Consider the following 14,570-nt stretch of genomic DNA (forward strand, 5'->3'; position numbering starts at 1 on the left):
AAAAAGAAGTTACTCTTGAAACATAGTGGCAGGGCTGCAAGGGACAGCCCCAGGAGTGAATGCAGTTTGTAGGACTTTATTTGGGAGGGAAACAAGCACGGTGGTTTAATATTAACAGCCTTCAGTTAGCTCATTCCAACTTACTGTTTCCAGTTCTTTATGTGCATCCAGGGCAGTGGTTTCCCTGTCAGACTTCTCTTCCACTTTCTTCAAAATATTCTGCAGGGCAGAAGAGGCTGTGTTAACTCTGATCCCAACCTGACAGCACAGAAGAGTCTTTCCTACCCTCTGAGTTATTTCTGGCTCTCAGCCTAATTACAGGCTAGGTAAGAGAGTACACTGACTCTCACCTCTTAGTTCCTCTTTCTCATTAAAACCTGTTCCCATCTCATCTTATATCTAAAATACAGCAGGCAGACTCCTATTTTATAAAAATAAAGGAATAAATAAAAATAGCTCCAGCTGGCACTAACAGGCAGTGGTACTGGTAACCCCAGGGGGAGAAAACCATTTGGGACTGAGCTGTCTCCTCACCCCTAGGGGCACGTTCTCCTGCAGAGTTTAGGCAAGCTGGCAAAGCACAGGAGGGAGAGGGGTGACAGTCTGGTCCAGGCCAACATGATGTTGAGTATTATATATGGAGCATTTCCATGTCCTGCAGCTGTTCTACCCTGTGTATCTGTGTGTCAGCATCCTAACCATCAGGCAGCTGGGTTAATGGGCTGTTGCTACCCCTTCTAGCAGCTCAACAAAGTTGCTCCTCAACTCGTTGCTCAGTAGGAGCTACCTGGCAAATTCAGCACGAATTAGGGGTTGATCTGTGAGTGACTGAAATCTCTCTTTCCATAGCTGTTGAGAATGTGTAACTCTGTGGAAAGGCTTCATCCAGCTCTAGGGTTGATCGTGGCTGTACCTAAGCCCTGTTCACAACTGCTGGAAAGGAGAATTCCAGGACTGATCCAGAAGACCTTTGGGAGAGAGAGAGAGAAGAGCAAAACTCTACCTGCACCAGCAGCTTGAGCCGAGTGATCCTCTGAAATGGCAGAATCAGGAAGGAAGAAAAGGAGAGGCCTTTGCACTTGGGATCCAGCTCCAGCTGTGAGATCAGCTCCCGGAAAGCTGGCTTGTCCTGCCTGAGAGGAGAGACAAAAGAAGGTGAGGGCATCAAGTGCCACCCTGCTTGAGACCCTGGGGTCTGGCTGAGCAGCTTGGGCTCAGAGCCAGCACCTGCCCGGCCCCTCCCAGTAACAGAGAAGAGAGGAGGAAGGGACTGAACGTTTCTAGGGGTATTTCAGTTTAAATCTAGAACTATTTATAGTGTTGGGGGAGGGAAAAAAATAGACTTAATGTACAAGCCATGGCAGTGTTCACATGTGTGAGCACATCCAGCTCAGCAGCATACGCTGTGTGTGTGGGTGTGTGTGAATGGGGTGTGTGTCCAAGGGGATGAGTCAGAGCCATAATTATGTATTTTTACACAGTTGGAACTCTGTGACAAGGTGAAATTCACACAGTCATAAGAACAAGACAAGCCACCAAACAGCTCAGGCTTGGTTACTCTTGGCTGCTTAGCCAGAGGATGGAAGTCATTATCTGGCCTGAGGAGGGCACGGGCCATGCCCAGGTCTTCCCTGATGGTGTTGTCAGCAGATGGGCACTGCTGGGCCATGGACACAGCTGCCCAGAGCAGCCTCACAAGCCCCAGCTGCCACGGTCACAGACAAGGCTCCCTGGCAACTGCAGGGCCCTGAGGAAGCCTTAAGCTGCTGGAGCTCTGGCAAGCAGGAACAGGTTGGATCTGAAGAGATTTCTGACTATGCAAACCCTGTCCTCACTGCCTGTGCCTCCCTGCACCCAAGAGAAGCCACTGGATGTGTTTCTCCTGCTCTAACAGGTACTTGTGTGATGATGTGACCCTCCAGAGCCACAGCACAATCTGAGGAACAGCCAAGGGGGGCAACTGCCCCACACCTCAGGCTTCCAGTTCAGCCATGTGCTGCAAAATCCTTGTGCTAACCAGGGGCCTGTGGAAGCAAGTCCATTCCTTTCAATTTGCTGTATGTCCTCCCACAGACAAATAAAATGCCACCCTCTAGATCTATATCCAGGAACACTTCTGTCTCCAGCAGGTCCTTTTCAGGCTGAACTAACACAGCCCATTGCTGCTTTGCTTCCAAGTGTTTAGCTAATGGCTCTGGGCAAACTGTTCATATTCTGCAGCTCTGTCATTCACCTCTGACTGAACAATACCCTGCAGCACCCTCCTTTTGGAGACAACAGTTGGCCAAGCTCAACAGAGGCCACTTAAGGAAGTCAGGAGGTTTTTTTGCCTCAAAAGCTGGAGAGCAGAGAAAGGACTAGGGTTTGTTACACTCCCCTGAACCAGCTGCTGCTACAGGGAGGAAATATGGTGTGGAGTGTGTAATGGGCTGTCCTGAACTGAACAAAACCCTGCAGCACCCTCCTTTTGGAGACAACAGTTGGCCAAGCTCAACAGAGGCCACTTAAGGAAGTCAGGAGGTTTTTTTGCCTCAAAAGCTGGAGAGCAGAGAAAGGACTAGGGTTTGTTACACTCCCCTGAACCAGCTGCTGCTACAGGGAGGAAATATGGTGTGGAGTGTGTAATGGGCTGTCCTGAAAGAATCCAGGACACTGTAACTAAAGAAAAATGAATTCTCCTGCTCAAAGACAAGGTTGTAGGGCACTCTTTGTTTTGAGTTAGTGAAAGAGAATTCTTACCAGACCAAAAGACATGCTCAACCTGAAAAATACTGTGAAAATATCTTGCATTATACCCTCAGGCCTCAGTAATGTCTGTGTGTGTAAGATCAGAATGTGAACAAAATATTTTTTTAAGAAAATTTAGTTGTTCTGAAAAAAAAAATTCTTAACTTTGGGAAGGTCAGATGCTGAGGAGTTCAGTAAAAGCAGTGGCTGCTCTTGTCATCAGAGATCTCTGTTATATTCTTGGCCTTTCAGTCTCTTGCCTCTACTTGCAGCTTAAAAACACATACATTCCACAAGCACACCATAAATATTTCCCACAGCTGGGAGCTGCTGGTTCTGAATTTACTTGGTGTGTTACCTGTGTTGTTCTACCACTCCACCCTTACTGTAAAGCCTTTTAATTGTGTTTTCTTTTTCCAGATGCAGTGCAAAATGAGTGAAGTGGGAAATCCTCTCTGTACTCTCCAGGCCTTTCTCGTAACTATAAAAATCACAGCTAAATCCATGGCCTTAGACAATTTTGCAAAGGGATTTAGCATCAAGCACTGGAACTCACAGAAGCTGCTTGTAAGCTCTCTCCTGGTAGGTCTGGTTGGAGACGTAGGTGATGTACACAGAGAAGTGATTGACTGTGTGCTGGTAGACAATATCACACACGTCTGAGATCACAATGTTCTCCTCCACACGCTGCTCGAGATCCAGGAGGAAGCTAGATGAGAAAGCCAGTGCTGACATTAATGGGAAGCCATAAATGCATCCACGTGCTCTTGGAGAAGACAACCCCTGGCCCAGCTCCTCCATCCCTCTACAGATGAGGTGGGCTGAAGAGGTGCCACCCAGCTGGCCAGGAGCCCAGCAGCAGCAGCTGCCTTACCGCTCGCTGACGGCCATGACGTCCAGGACGTTGGAGAAGAGGATGTGAGCCTCAGACTGGTGCAAGATCTTCTTCAGACGTTCATTCTCCATGAAGTGAGACACCAGCAGGTTCAGGCTCTTGTAATACGAGGCTTCGGAAGTAACCAGCTCAAACATGGCCTGAGGGAGAATCCCAAAGGAGGAGATCAGCAGGTGGCTTCTGTGCAGAGGCACTCGCAGCATGGATGAGGACATCCCTGCTGCACGCAGCCATGGACCTTGCACCCACCCTCCAGGCCCAGAGAAAGGGGCAGGTAAGCCTACACTGGCTTTTGCCAAGTGGTACACAGGGTGGTGGCTTCAATGGGGAAGGTTTCCTCCCTCAGCTATCAGCCCTGGCTCCTTCTCTCTCTCCCTCCTAGGTTGTTTGACCACATTTCCTTCCACTGAATCCCTCCAGCAGAATTAGCTCTTTTTTTCATTATATGTAAACAGTCCAATTTTGTGCATGTACACACATAAAAGCACATCAGGGCTCCCCAGTTCCTTCTTAGTATGACTCAGGTGTGACCTGAGGCTGCCCCAGGCCCTGAACACCTCCTGTGCCTGCTTGTCATGGTCCTGAACATTCACCTCCCTTTTGGGGAGCTCCCCTTGGCAGCCTCCAACCTGCTGCTGACAGTGACAGTGCTGGCTTGTTGCTCTGCTCCTTGTGGGCTGCTGTGCTACCTGGGCAGGTCTCCTGGCACCCTCTACACTCCTGTTTTAGAAGAGCCATGGTGTAGGGGCTGGGCTGCAGAGCACCCCGCGTGCCACAGTCCCAGCTTGTGACCCCAAAGTTAATGGGAAAATCCAGATGTGCTGCTGCAAGCCCCTGACCCCAAGGAAATACAGCTGTTCCTGCCCAAGGGAGGCTCCCTGCTCAGCCCTGGCCATAGGCTTCTCTGACCCAGGTCACCAAGGACTAGGACACAACAGTCCTTAAATTTTACCTGAAACCATAAATAATCTCCAAATTCCAGCCCTTGCTTACCCTGTCAAGAGAGAACTCTCTGGTGCAAAGCCTGGTGGGCTGGGCAGCCAGAAAGTCAAATGGATGGTTTGGGTTGGAGATAAATCACCAAGGATGTAAAACCTTCTGCCCACAGCAGGTGCTTGAGGGACAGTCCACTCTTACCACACAGAGCTCACTCTGCAGCCAAGTGTTTGTGCTCCTTGTTCAGCAGTAGATAAAAAAGGTGACTAATTCCACAACTGCTGAATCCCTTGGATGAAGGAAGAGTAATTGAAGATTCTCACCAGGGCTTCAACAAGTTGAAAAATCATTAGAACCTTCAGACATCTCTTGATGAAGGTGCCTCTTGGGCTCCTTGTCCTGGGGCTGGCCCATGCTGCCAGGCTACTGAAGAGGAAAGTTTTGCCTGGACAGCCCCCAGAAGTCAGACAGAGCAAAGGGTGCAGGGAGGAGTGAATGTCCTTGGTCAGTGTATGTGGAACAGATGGTATTTAAGGAATTAGAGGCCAGATTCCCAATGAGAAAAGTGGGGAAGTATCAACTCAGCTTCTCCCAACAGCTTCACCAGAGCACCTGGTCAACCTGAGAGAGAACCTCTCTCTCTGCATGACTGCCTAGGTCCTAAAAGCACCACTTAGAGCTTTAATTGTTGTTTTTTATCTGATTAATGAGAGGAGAAGAGGAAATAGGTAAAGATGCAACAAAGAACAGGACATGATGTGCTGGGACAGCCTGTCCTTCCAGATCATCCCAGGGATTGATACCACCAGCCATTTGCACTGCAGCTTTCCAGGCACTTGAAGCCAGGACACTTTTTCTTGCCAGGTCTTTGGTTGCAGGATGGCCATAAGAGCCAAGATCAAGACCTGCCACTCCACCACAGCCTTTAAACCCTCAGACAACTTGCTTCATCTAGAAGGTTGCTCCCTGATCTGCAGGAGCTCCTCTGCCTGTGTTTGGAGAAATGAATTTGCTGCTCACCATAGTGGTGGGGTGCAGGACCTGTGCAGGGTGCAAGCCAGAGCAAGGAAATAAATCCAGAGTGAAAATATCAACACACAGGGGTTTGATTTAAAGAGAAATCCAGGAAAGTAAAGGATCAGGACAAGCTTCTAGAATTGTTCACAACACAAGTAAGGCACAAGTTTCTTAATTTACTCTGGAGGTCCAGCTGGTCCTTTGCAAAGCCAAAGTACCTACTCTGAGGAGCCCAGGCTGCTGTTTCCCTTGCATGAGCAGCAGACCTCCTAAACTGGCACTGACTGACCAACTGTGGGGTGTGATGATGGGATCTCTGTGGGATAAAAGCAGTCACTAGAAATAAAAGAGCATGAACTTCTAGTCTCAGAACTGCAAAACTAACTAGAAAAAGAATTTGAGCTAAATGTCAAATGATGGGATATTATCCTCCAAAGTCTATAAATAGTCTGAAACTATCTCTTGGAAACATGACCTCTTCCATCCATCCTCTAGGTCGTTAACTTCATTAAATCTCATCATGTAAAAACCATACTGACTGTTTTCATTGCTTATGTTTTGGCAGAGAGACTGAGAAAGGAAACAAAAAGTGAAGCCTAAGGAAGAAGGAAACAGAGATGATAAAAAAAGGAGAAAAACTGAGAGACACCAGAGACAAGAGTAACTAATCCTGACTCCTGAATTCCCAGTGAGACAAATGTTTTGCTGCATGGATTGGAAGTACCTGCTCCCTGTGGCCCTGCTCCTCATGTCGACCACCAGGTAAGGAGGAGGAATTCTGGCCTAGGCTGGGAGGGATGTTGCTCTGAGCTGATGCCACAGCACAGGCTGTGACCAGCTGAGGCCTGGCTGCCTTCACAGGGCCAGCCTGACCCCCACCTGCTACAAGTCCAGCACAGATTAGTCTGTCTCTGCCCCTTTTTCTAACACCAAAGTGACCTGAATCCAAATAACTCCTGGCAAAGACTTTATCAAAGCTCATATACCTCAGCCAAAAGGGTTCTGTTCAAAGATTAAGAATACTTTGCTAAACTATTTTTATCAGTGAATTGTTTTGGGTGAGTTCCACTCAGCTTGGAACCTCTCAAAGCACAGAAGAGGAACACAGCCATAGGAAAATCAAGTTAGCAAGCAGAAAAGGACAAAGTGAAGGAACTCTAAAGTAAATGAAACAAGGACAAGCAGAAAAGTAGAAAACTGAACTGGGGAAGAGGAAGGAACTGGACCCACTCCACAAAAAGACCATACCAAGATCTAAGGTAAGGTTTATGCTGAAAGAAGATTCAATGACTAGATGTTGTTGCTTCTGCTCTCTGGATCACCACCTCTTCAGAACCTAGTACTGGGGTGACAGAATCTGTTTTAACTAAACCATACCTAATGCAGGGAGTGTGTTTGCTCTGTAGTCTCTTACTCCTCTTGCTCTTACTCCTCATTTCTGCTACACTGACTCCATGTTACAACCCAAACAGCCTTTCTCTTGGCTTGTTCTTCTTGCATTCCTTACATTTTTATGTAGTTAAAAGAAGTCCTTGGTGACTGATGGTTTGCTGTGTTTGATGCTCAGCAGATGATTTAAACTACCCTATCAATGACTTAGTAATTATTCCAGCAGCACATCATTTCCCTGACCTCTGTGATCTGCAACGTGTCTTCTACTTTTGTTCTTTCTTTTTCTGCACTCACATCCACATTTTTTGTGGCACTTCCAGTTGTTGCTCTGCACCTTGCTGCTCTCACACTGGTTTCAGGTGCCAAAGGGGAGCGTGGCAGAGGCTCTCTCTCTTGCTGTTTAAGCCCTGCTCCACCACACCTATAGTGGTGTTCCCTTCCTCAGCTGTGAACAGGGGTGTTTGCTTCAACTTTCTTTCCATTTGGGTACTCCTATTCCCCCCTATGGTGTAAATAATACTCCTGCTCTACCTTTCCTGGCTGAAGCTCTTCTAGGCCCTGTGTTGACCACAGCTTTGAAGAGAAAATGGTTCAGAAAGGTACAATTTTGTCCCTAAGACATTTACTCCAGAATTTCTGCTGTATCACCTATCTAACATGTGAGTCCAGTTCCAGCACTGTAGGACCAAGCAGTGCTTGCTTACAGCAAGGCTGAATTCAACTGCCTCAGTGATTCCTGCAGCCCTCCTTGTTTCCTGCACTTGACTCCTCCTGCAAAGCAAGTTCTCCACTTCATCTACTCAATATTCAGCCAATTTCACACCTTTCTGGCTATGAGTGATTTTATAATCTCTGACTGTGCTAATCCCAGAACAAACAGGAAGAAAACTCCAGCTCTGATAAACTAACATCAGGGGAGAACACAGCAGTTCTTTAAGGCAGCTCTGTCCCATCTCCATCTGCTTTATTTCTGTTGGTATTTAAGTAGAGAGAAGAAAATTCAGCACATTTGATGTTGGGATTTAGCAGCATGGAGATTTTTTTTTTTCCTTGAAACACCCACAGGTAATGAAAGTAACTGAGGAGAAATGGCAGGTTTTGAAATCTATAATGCAAACTTTTTAGTGAGTGTTTCTCTATAAAAGGCTCTTCATTTTGAAGCAGAAAGAAGATGGAAAGCATGTGTAATTTTTCAGGTGGCAGGTTGTGTTTGTAATGCTGGCAGATACAAGCACCGTGTTTTGCCAGGTAAACAGAACAAACCTGACACAGAAATAACCAGTGCAGAAGAGGAACATGGAAAAGCAACAAATCCCTTTAGTCACCTTCCTCCATAACCCTGACACACGAGCAGCCAGTGCTGCCAGCCCAAGCTAACCTGGACAAACACCTCTCCCACCATGGGTGTGAGTAGCACGGCCCTGCCCACCACAGCCCTGCCCCAGGATGATCCTTGGCCAGGACCAGGCTGGCACTGTGTACACAAGGGATTCACAAATGCTGATTTTGCAGATCCAAGTCAACTTTGGGGGAACTGCTCACGCTCTGAGATGTTATTTAGGACTCTGGGTACAATCTCAGGAGCCAGGGTTGAAGAGCTACACTGCCACAATGGTGTCACCAGAGGCAATCCTGGCACAGGGCTGTTGTGGGACTCCCAGGATCAAGCCTCTGAAGGCCCACTGCTCACGTTGCAATGCCAGCACACACTAAACAAGGCTCCTTCATCTCCTCTGCTGGCTAGGGAGGCAGTGCCACACACTGACAAAGAGCACTCGTGTTCCCCACACTATCCAAAAGAGCAGCCAGTTGTAACCTGCTGTGTGACTGATGTTTTCACTAACTGTGGCAGCTGCCCCCTCCTCCTCCTTTCACTGTTTGATGCAGCCCTGTAAATCAACAGCATGTGACTCTTCAGCAGTGATGTCACTCCACTGTATGGCTAAAATGCAAGTATACCTGCCTTTATTTTTTACTATTTTGCATAAGACTCCAACTAAGAACATTTAAAAATGAGGTTTATTGAGCTCCCTCTCTCCCCTTTCCATTAATGCCATCATATTTAAAACTGATTACTGTTAATGGTTGAATTCTTCTAAGATTGTAACTATGTATCCTGCTCGTAACCTCAGAAGAGGATTAATGTGCACAGTGAACCAAAAGCTCCATTGCAAGAGTCCCTTCATTATTCCTCTTCCTTTGTAAATTACTCCTACCATTGAATCAGGAAAGGGTAAAGTACTTATTTCTTGCTGCAGAGGTGTCCAGCAGCAATAGCATATAGAACAGCAGCTATAGTTTCAGAAAGAGAGTGAGTGGTCCTAACCAGTGCAACACAGGCAAGCACTCAGTAGGGCAAGGCTTGCCTGTGGCTGCTATGAAGCTTTTAATTCTAAAATCTCAATCATTTGACTCAACTGACTCACTCTTTTAAGCAGCCACCCAGTTAAGGAACACTCCACCTTCCCCCATTACCTCCTGCAGCTTGATCTCATCGGGCTGGAGGATGCTGAGGACCCCGCTGCTGCGGATCTCGGGAAGATCCTGCCATAAGTTGAACCTGGAGTTGGAGTTCCTCAGCAAACTGATTTGTGGTGGAGCTTTGTTTTCAGTTGTACTTGTAGGTTCTGCTTCAGAGGGGGTTTCCTCGCTGGGGGAACTCTCCTCAGGGTCTGTCTGTGAATCCTGCAGTCGCCTGGTTTCAATCTCCTGCCGCGTAGATTTATCTCGATACTCCTGGTACAAGAGCCCTAGGAGGCAACACAACAGGTCTGAGAGGTTACAGCTGGACAAGAGAGTAGACACCTACTGTGGGAAAGGAAATCTGTTTTGCATGAGTTGACCTCAGCAGAGGTGAGAAAGACCCCTTCTGTGCTGAGTGAAAAAGCCAGTTCTGGCATTCCTATTTCAGCCAGGAGTGGGAACTATAAACGGAAGGCCACTTCTAAATCCAAAGTGTTGTCAACAACCTGTTCTCACCAAACATTTAGCAACACGGTCAGATGAATCCATGTTCAACCAGAAGACATAAAAAAAAGCAGTTTGCTAGCTGACAGACTTTTTAAATGTTTCTTTTAAACTTTTATTTCACCTGCAACATTACTATGATACAAATTATAGAGACTGATAAGTATGTGTCGGGGGGTGTGTGGAAAAGTAACACTGCACAGCTTGAAACTACTTTAAAGGAGCAATTTGATGGACATCCCTAAGGAGGAAACCATGGACCTGCTGTTAAGGCACTGGACAGGTGAGGCACTGGGACAACAGGCTACAGTGACTACTTTGGTTTGGTCCTGACTTCCTCGTTAGCCTTGGGCACGCTGCTTCATTTCCTTCTGTTTTCCTTCCCAGTTTCTGTGATGACTGAAGATACAAAATTAAGGAAAAGGCTCTGAATTCACACCATCTTGTGGCACGTCGACCACACAAGGTGTCTCCTGAGTTTCAGTTACTCCAGGAGCAAGACAAACCTGCACGGAATTGGCCCCCGCTCCTCATTTCAAATGACAGCACAAAAAAAAAGGTAGGAATTCTGAAATTCCTGGGCCATTTTTAGAAGATCTTCTGCCTCTCCCAGGGCTTTCTAACTGTCCCATTTCTCTTTCTGAGCCATCCGCAGGACCTAGAATATTAATTGCTTGAATATAAAATGTGATTTAGAAGGTATGAGAAGGGGAGAGAGCAGGAGCCTGCTCTGAGTGCCTCTCCTCACTCTGAAGGAGTGCAGTTTACATGATTTCCTTCAGCCTGTACTTAGATTGCAAAGTGTAACACAGAGAAAAGTCCTTGATGTCAAAAACAAACCTGAACCAACATAAATTTTTAATCATTAGAGGTTAAAATCTATCTGGTCACACACCTCCACGATATTGGATCTCAGAAGCAGGTTCTGTGGGCAATAAGGTGGGAGACAACTGGGTCAGGAGTTTGTCTCGCGGCGGCAGAACCGGAGATGTCGTTGCCTGTGAAATCCCTGAGCCAGTTTTCCCGAGGCTGTGTGGCTGTTAGAACTGTAGCAGCACTATGCTGAGGAAAAGGACAGTGTTCCCAACACTCCCCGGGTGTCTCCTGTTCTCTGTTCTGCCTGGGAAGATGTTCAACACCCGATGAAAATAGCAATGAGGGTAGCTGTGCCTAGGAAACCGCACAGTCTTCTGCTCGCTTCCCACACGGTCACCGGAGGGAGGAGACTTCCCCTGAAGTTTTGCATGCTGCTGCTACTTATATAATTTCTCTCTGCGTCAGCTAGGCTTAGGTGGCTTTCCTGAGCCTGTTATTCAGCTCAGAATCATAGGATCACAGAATTTTTGAGGTTGGAAAAGACCTCTAAGATCATCAGGTACAACCATCAACCCAGCGCCACCATGACCGTTAAAAACCATGTCCCCAAGTGCCAGGTCTGAACCCCTCCAGGGCTGGTGACTCCCCCACCTCCCTGGGCAGCCTGTTCCAAGGCCTCACCACTCTTGCAGGAAAGAAATTCTTCCTAATATCCAATTAAAACCTCCCCTGGCACAACTTAACCCCAATTCCTCTCATCCTATCACCTGGGAGAAGAGACCAACACCCACCTCGCTACCACCTCCTTTCAGGGAGCTGTGGAGTGCAATAAGCTCTCCCCTCAGGTTTATTATCTCAGAAGCATAATCAATTTTACTCCTGTTGGAGATAATGACACTTGCAGTGTCTGATCCTACAGCCACGTTGTGCTGGTGGGGCTGCCCTGCAAGTCAGAGGCAATTCAGGATATTTTGTGTTAGGGAGCTGTAGTGTCCTTGTGCACACCTGGAGAGCAGCCCTATAAAAATGATCCTCAGGATAAATTTTCCCCTTGCTTTTAAGGAAATAAAATCCAGGCAATGAAACTTGATTTTTGTTTCCAGGTTCCAAGACCTAAGGAGCCTTCAGTGGCCAGCAAAGGCAGCTATGGACCTGGGGGGGATCTGACTGACTAAAGGCCACTGAAACCCATTTGGAAATGGCAGCAAGGGAACTGAAGGTAACTGAGGCTCTGCAGAGGGATCTCCTCACTCTCTCCAATGACCCAAAAAGAGGCTGTAGCAAGGTGGGAGCTCAGTCTGTTCTCCCAAGTGATAAGCAATAGGACAAGAGGAAATGGCCTCAGGTTGTGCCAGGGGAGGTTTAGGTTGGATATTATGAAAAATTCTCTTCACAGAAAGGGTTGTCAAGCACTAGAACAGGCTGGCCAGGGCAGTGGTGGAGCCCCCATCCCTGGAGGGATTTAAATGATGTGTAGACGTGGTGCTGAGGGATATGGGTTAGTGGTGACTTGTCAATGCTGAGTTAACAGTTGGACTTGATCTTAAAGGTCTTTTCCAAACAGAATGATTCTCTGATTCTGTGGTTTTAAGGAGGGAGCTGAAGACAGATGATTGGCTGAAGCTCTACCAGAGACAGCAGTATGGGCAGGAAGCAGAAAGGTGATACCAGAAGACAAAAGACAGGTAGATGTTTAGGCAGAAGAAATGTAGAAAAAATATAGAGGGTGCTAACAAGGATAATATATATTCTCATCATCTTGGTGTCAAAGGTCCACCCACATGCCAGTAAAGAGGTTACAGCAGTAGAGCAAAGGATCAGAGGAGAGCAACCATACAAAAGCCTAGTCTAGGTGAAGCAGGAGATGGCCATGGCACAGGATGGATGGCAGAACAGATGCAAGGTCAGGTAATGGCATTTTGGCATGCTGAAAGGAGAGCAATACGTCTAGGAACAGGACTGAACGTGTAGAGAGAAGCTGAGATCAGAAGCAGAATGTGACTCAGAAGAGACAATGATTTAGTAAACACATCTAGCAAGTGAACAAGTACAAAATGTCAGAGACCTGTGTGAGCTCCATTCATGGCTTTATGTCCCAGCTGTCCCTGCTGTGACCTGGCTGAAGGTTAACCAGGGGGTCAAAGCATGGCTTTGGTGTAGCCTGTTGATTTGAGTGGTTAAGGCTGATATTCCTAAGGGCTGTTTACACAGTTTGTATAGTGCATAATAGATTTTTCCCTTTGTGTTTTTATTCCATTTAATTTGGCTGTCACAGTCTCCCTTCCCAGCTCTCTCACTAACTGGGAAATGAAAAACTAGTTACTAATTGTGGAGAATGCTTGCCTCAGAGAGTTCACAGTGCTTTTAAAGTAAATGTTATTACATTGAAAGCTATGCAAAATCTCAGGAGGACCAGAGGCATTTTCTGTGAAATACTCTGCTCCAGTTTCAGGCAAAAACTCCATAAATGCCTCAAAGGCAGGAGGGAGGGAAGGCAGCAAGTGTGCTCCAGGCATTTGAAACGACCTCTCTGTTGGGGGCTAATGTACCAGCTCTGGTTGTCAGAACCCTGTCTGCTCCATCAAGGTGTGACAGACCTACTTGCAATTACACTGACGTGCAGAGCTGTCGCATGGCTTCCCTCTGATACACAGCACATAAAAATATGTTTGAATATAGCAACTGGGTTGCTTGGAAGTCCTGCTGGTGGAGTATTTTTATCATGCCTCTTAGCAGCACAGTCCCAGTAACCCAACAATGTATTGACACATCTGCCTCGGGAGATTAGTACCTACACTGCCAAAAGCAAGGAGCAGAACTGGCAACATCCCTGCAGATTGTTCACTGCTTTCCTCCAGAAGGCCCCAAATTTGGCTCTTCTGTCTGGCAGACGCTGGCAGGCTGCTGGTTTCACACTAGCCTCTTTGCCCAGCACTGTCCCAGTGGCACCAGGTGCTCCAGGCATCAGCCCTGCCTGCCACAACCTGCCACAACCACCCCACCAAACTGCACCCACTTGCCTCTCCCAGCCAGGGTGTGAGAAGCCTCCTTGCTCCTGCCAGGGGAGAGCTTTGCTTGGCTGCTCCTCACAGTTACCTGTCCAATTCTCCCATTCCAAACGCTGCCTTCCTGCCCTCTAGATCCAAGTATCTTGCAGTTTGATTTCCTGCAACTGAACAAACTTTAAAAATGAAGCTTCTACACTGCCACCATAAAATCTACCACAGGATAGAGGTTAACTCTGCAGCTGCCCAAATCTTTCTGAGGAATGTCACAATTCAGATGTGGGAAACCAAGAAGCAAGCCCTGAAGGTCCTCTCTGCAACCCACAAAAGAAAAAAAACTGTTCTTGTGGTATTTTATACCACAAGAGTAAAGGCATAACAGTTCTCCCTTCCACAGGCACCCAGATAACCTCAACTCTGCCTGCACAGAGAGACCACAAATGATACAATAACTTTCTCCTCCGTTGTGAACGCTACACCAGTGTCTGTTACAAGCAGGATAGCTGACCGAGTACTTCAGTTTTATACCTTTTCCAGTATACAAAATCAGATTTCAGCAGAAAGTTAGCTGTAGCCTGAACGATCGACTGCTTTGTAGTTGGAAGAAGTAATCATTATTTATGAATGGATGTAAAGATGCTCAGCGACAGCGTTAAAGCTGCTGCCCAGCAGGGTGCAAACCTGATGCCCCTAAAAACAGCAAAAACTCGCCCCCCAAGGCACGGTTGTTATGTTTTACACCCACACCGAGCCGCTTCGCATCGACGGCGAGCGGTTTTCCCAGCAAGGACACAGAGTTGGGTTCCCGCGACGCA

The 14,570-nt window shown here is 47.2% G+C and overlaps 1 protein-coding gene across 1 annotated transcript; it reads right to left on the minus strand.

The window, feature by feature from the left end:
- Positions 1-144: 144 nt before the first annotated feature.
- LOC103778631 (ephexin-1-like) lies at positions 145-9,717 on the minus strand (the record flags this gene model as incomplete). The annotated part of the gene is made up of 5 exons (XM_008946228.1): positions 145-219; positions 1,004-1,133; positions 3,284-3,436; positions 3,602-3,762; positions 9,443-9,717. Coding segments are annotated over 5 exons (794 nt in total), but the record flags the coding sequence as incomplete, so codon positions are not given.
- Between the last annotated feature and the right edge of the window lie 4,853 nt (positions 9,718-14,570).

The sequence above is a fragment of the Merops nubicus genome, unplaced genomic scaffold (genome assembly GCF_000691845.1).
Source record: "Merops nubicus isolate BGI_N331 unplaced genomic scaffold, ASM69184v1 scaffold43628, whole genome shotgun sequence".
Classification (NCBI taxonomy): Eukaryota; Metazoa; Chordata; class Aves; order Coraciiformes; family Meropidae; genus Merops; species Merops nubicus.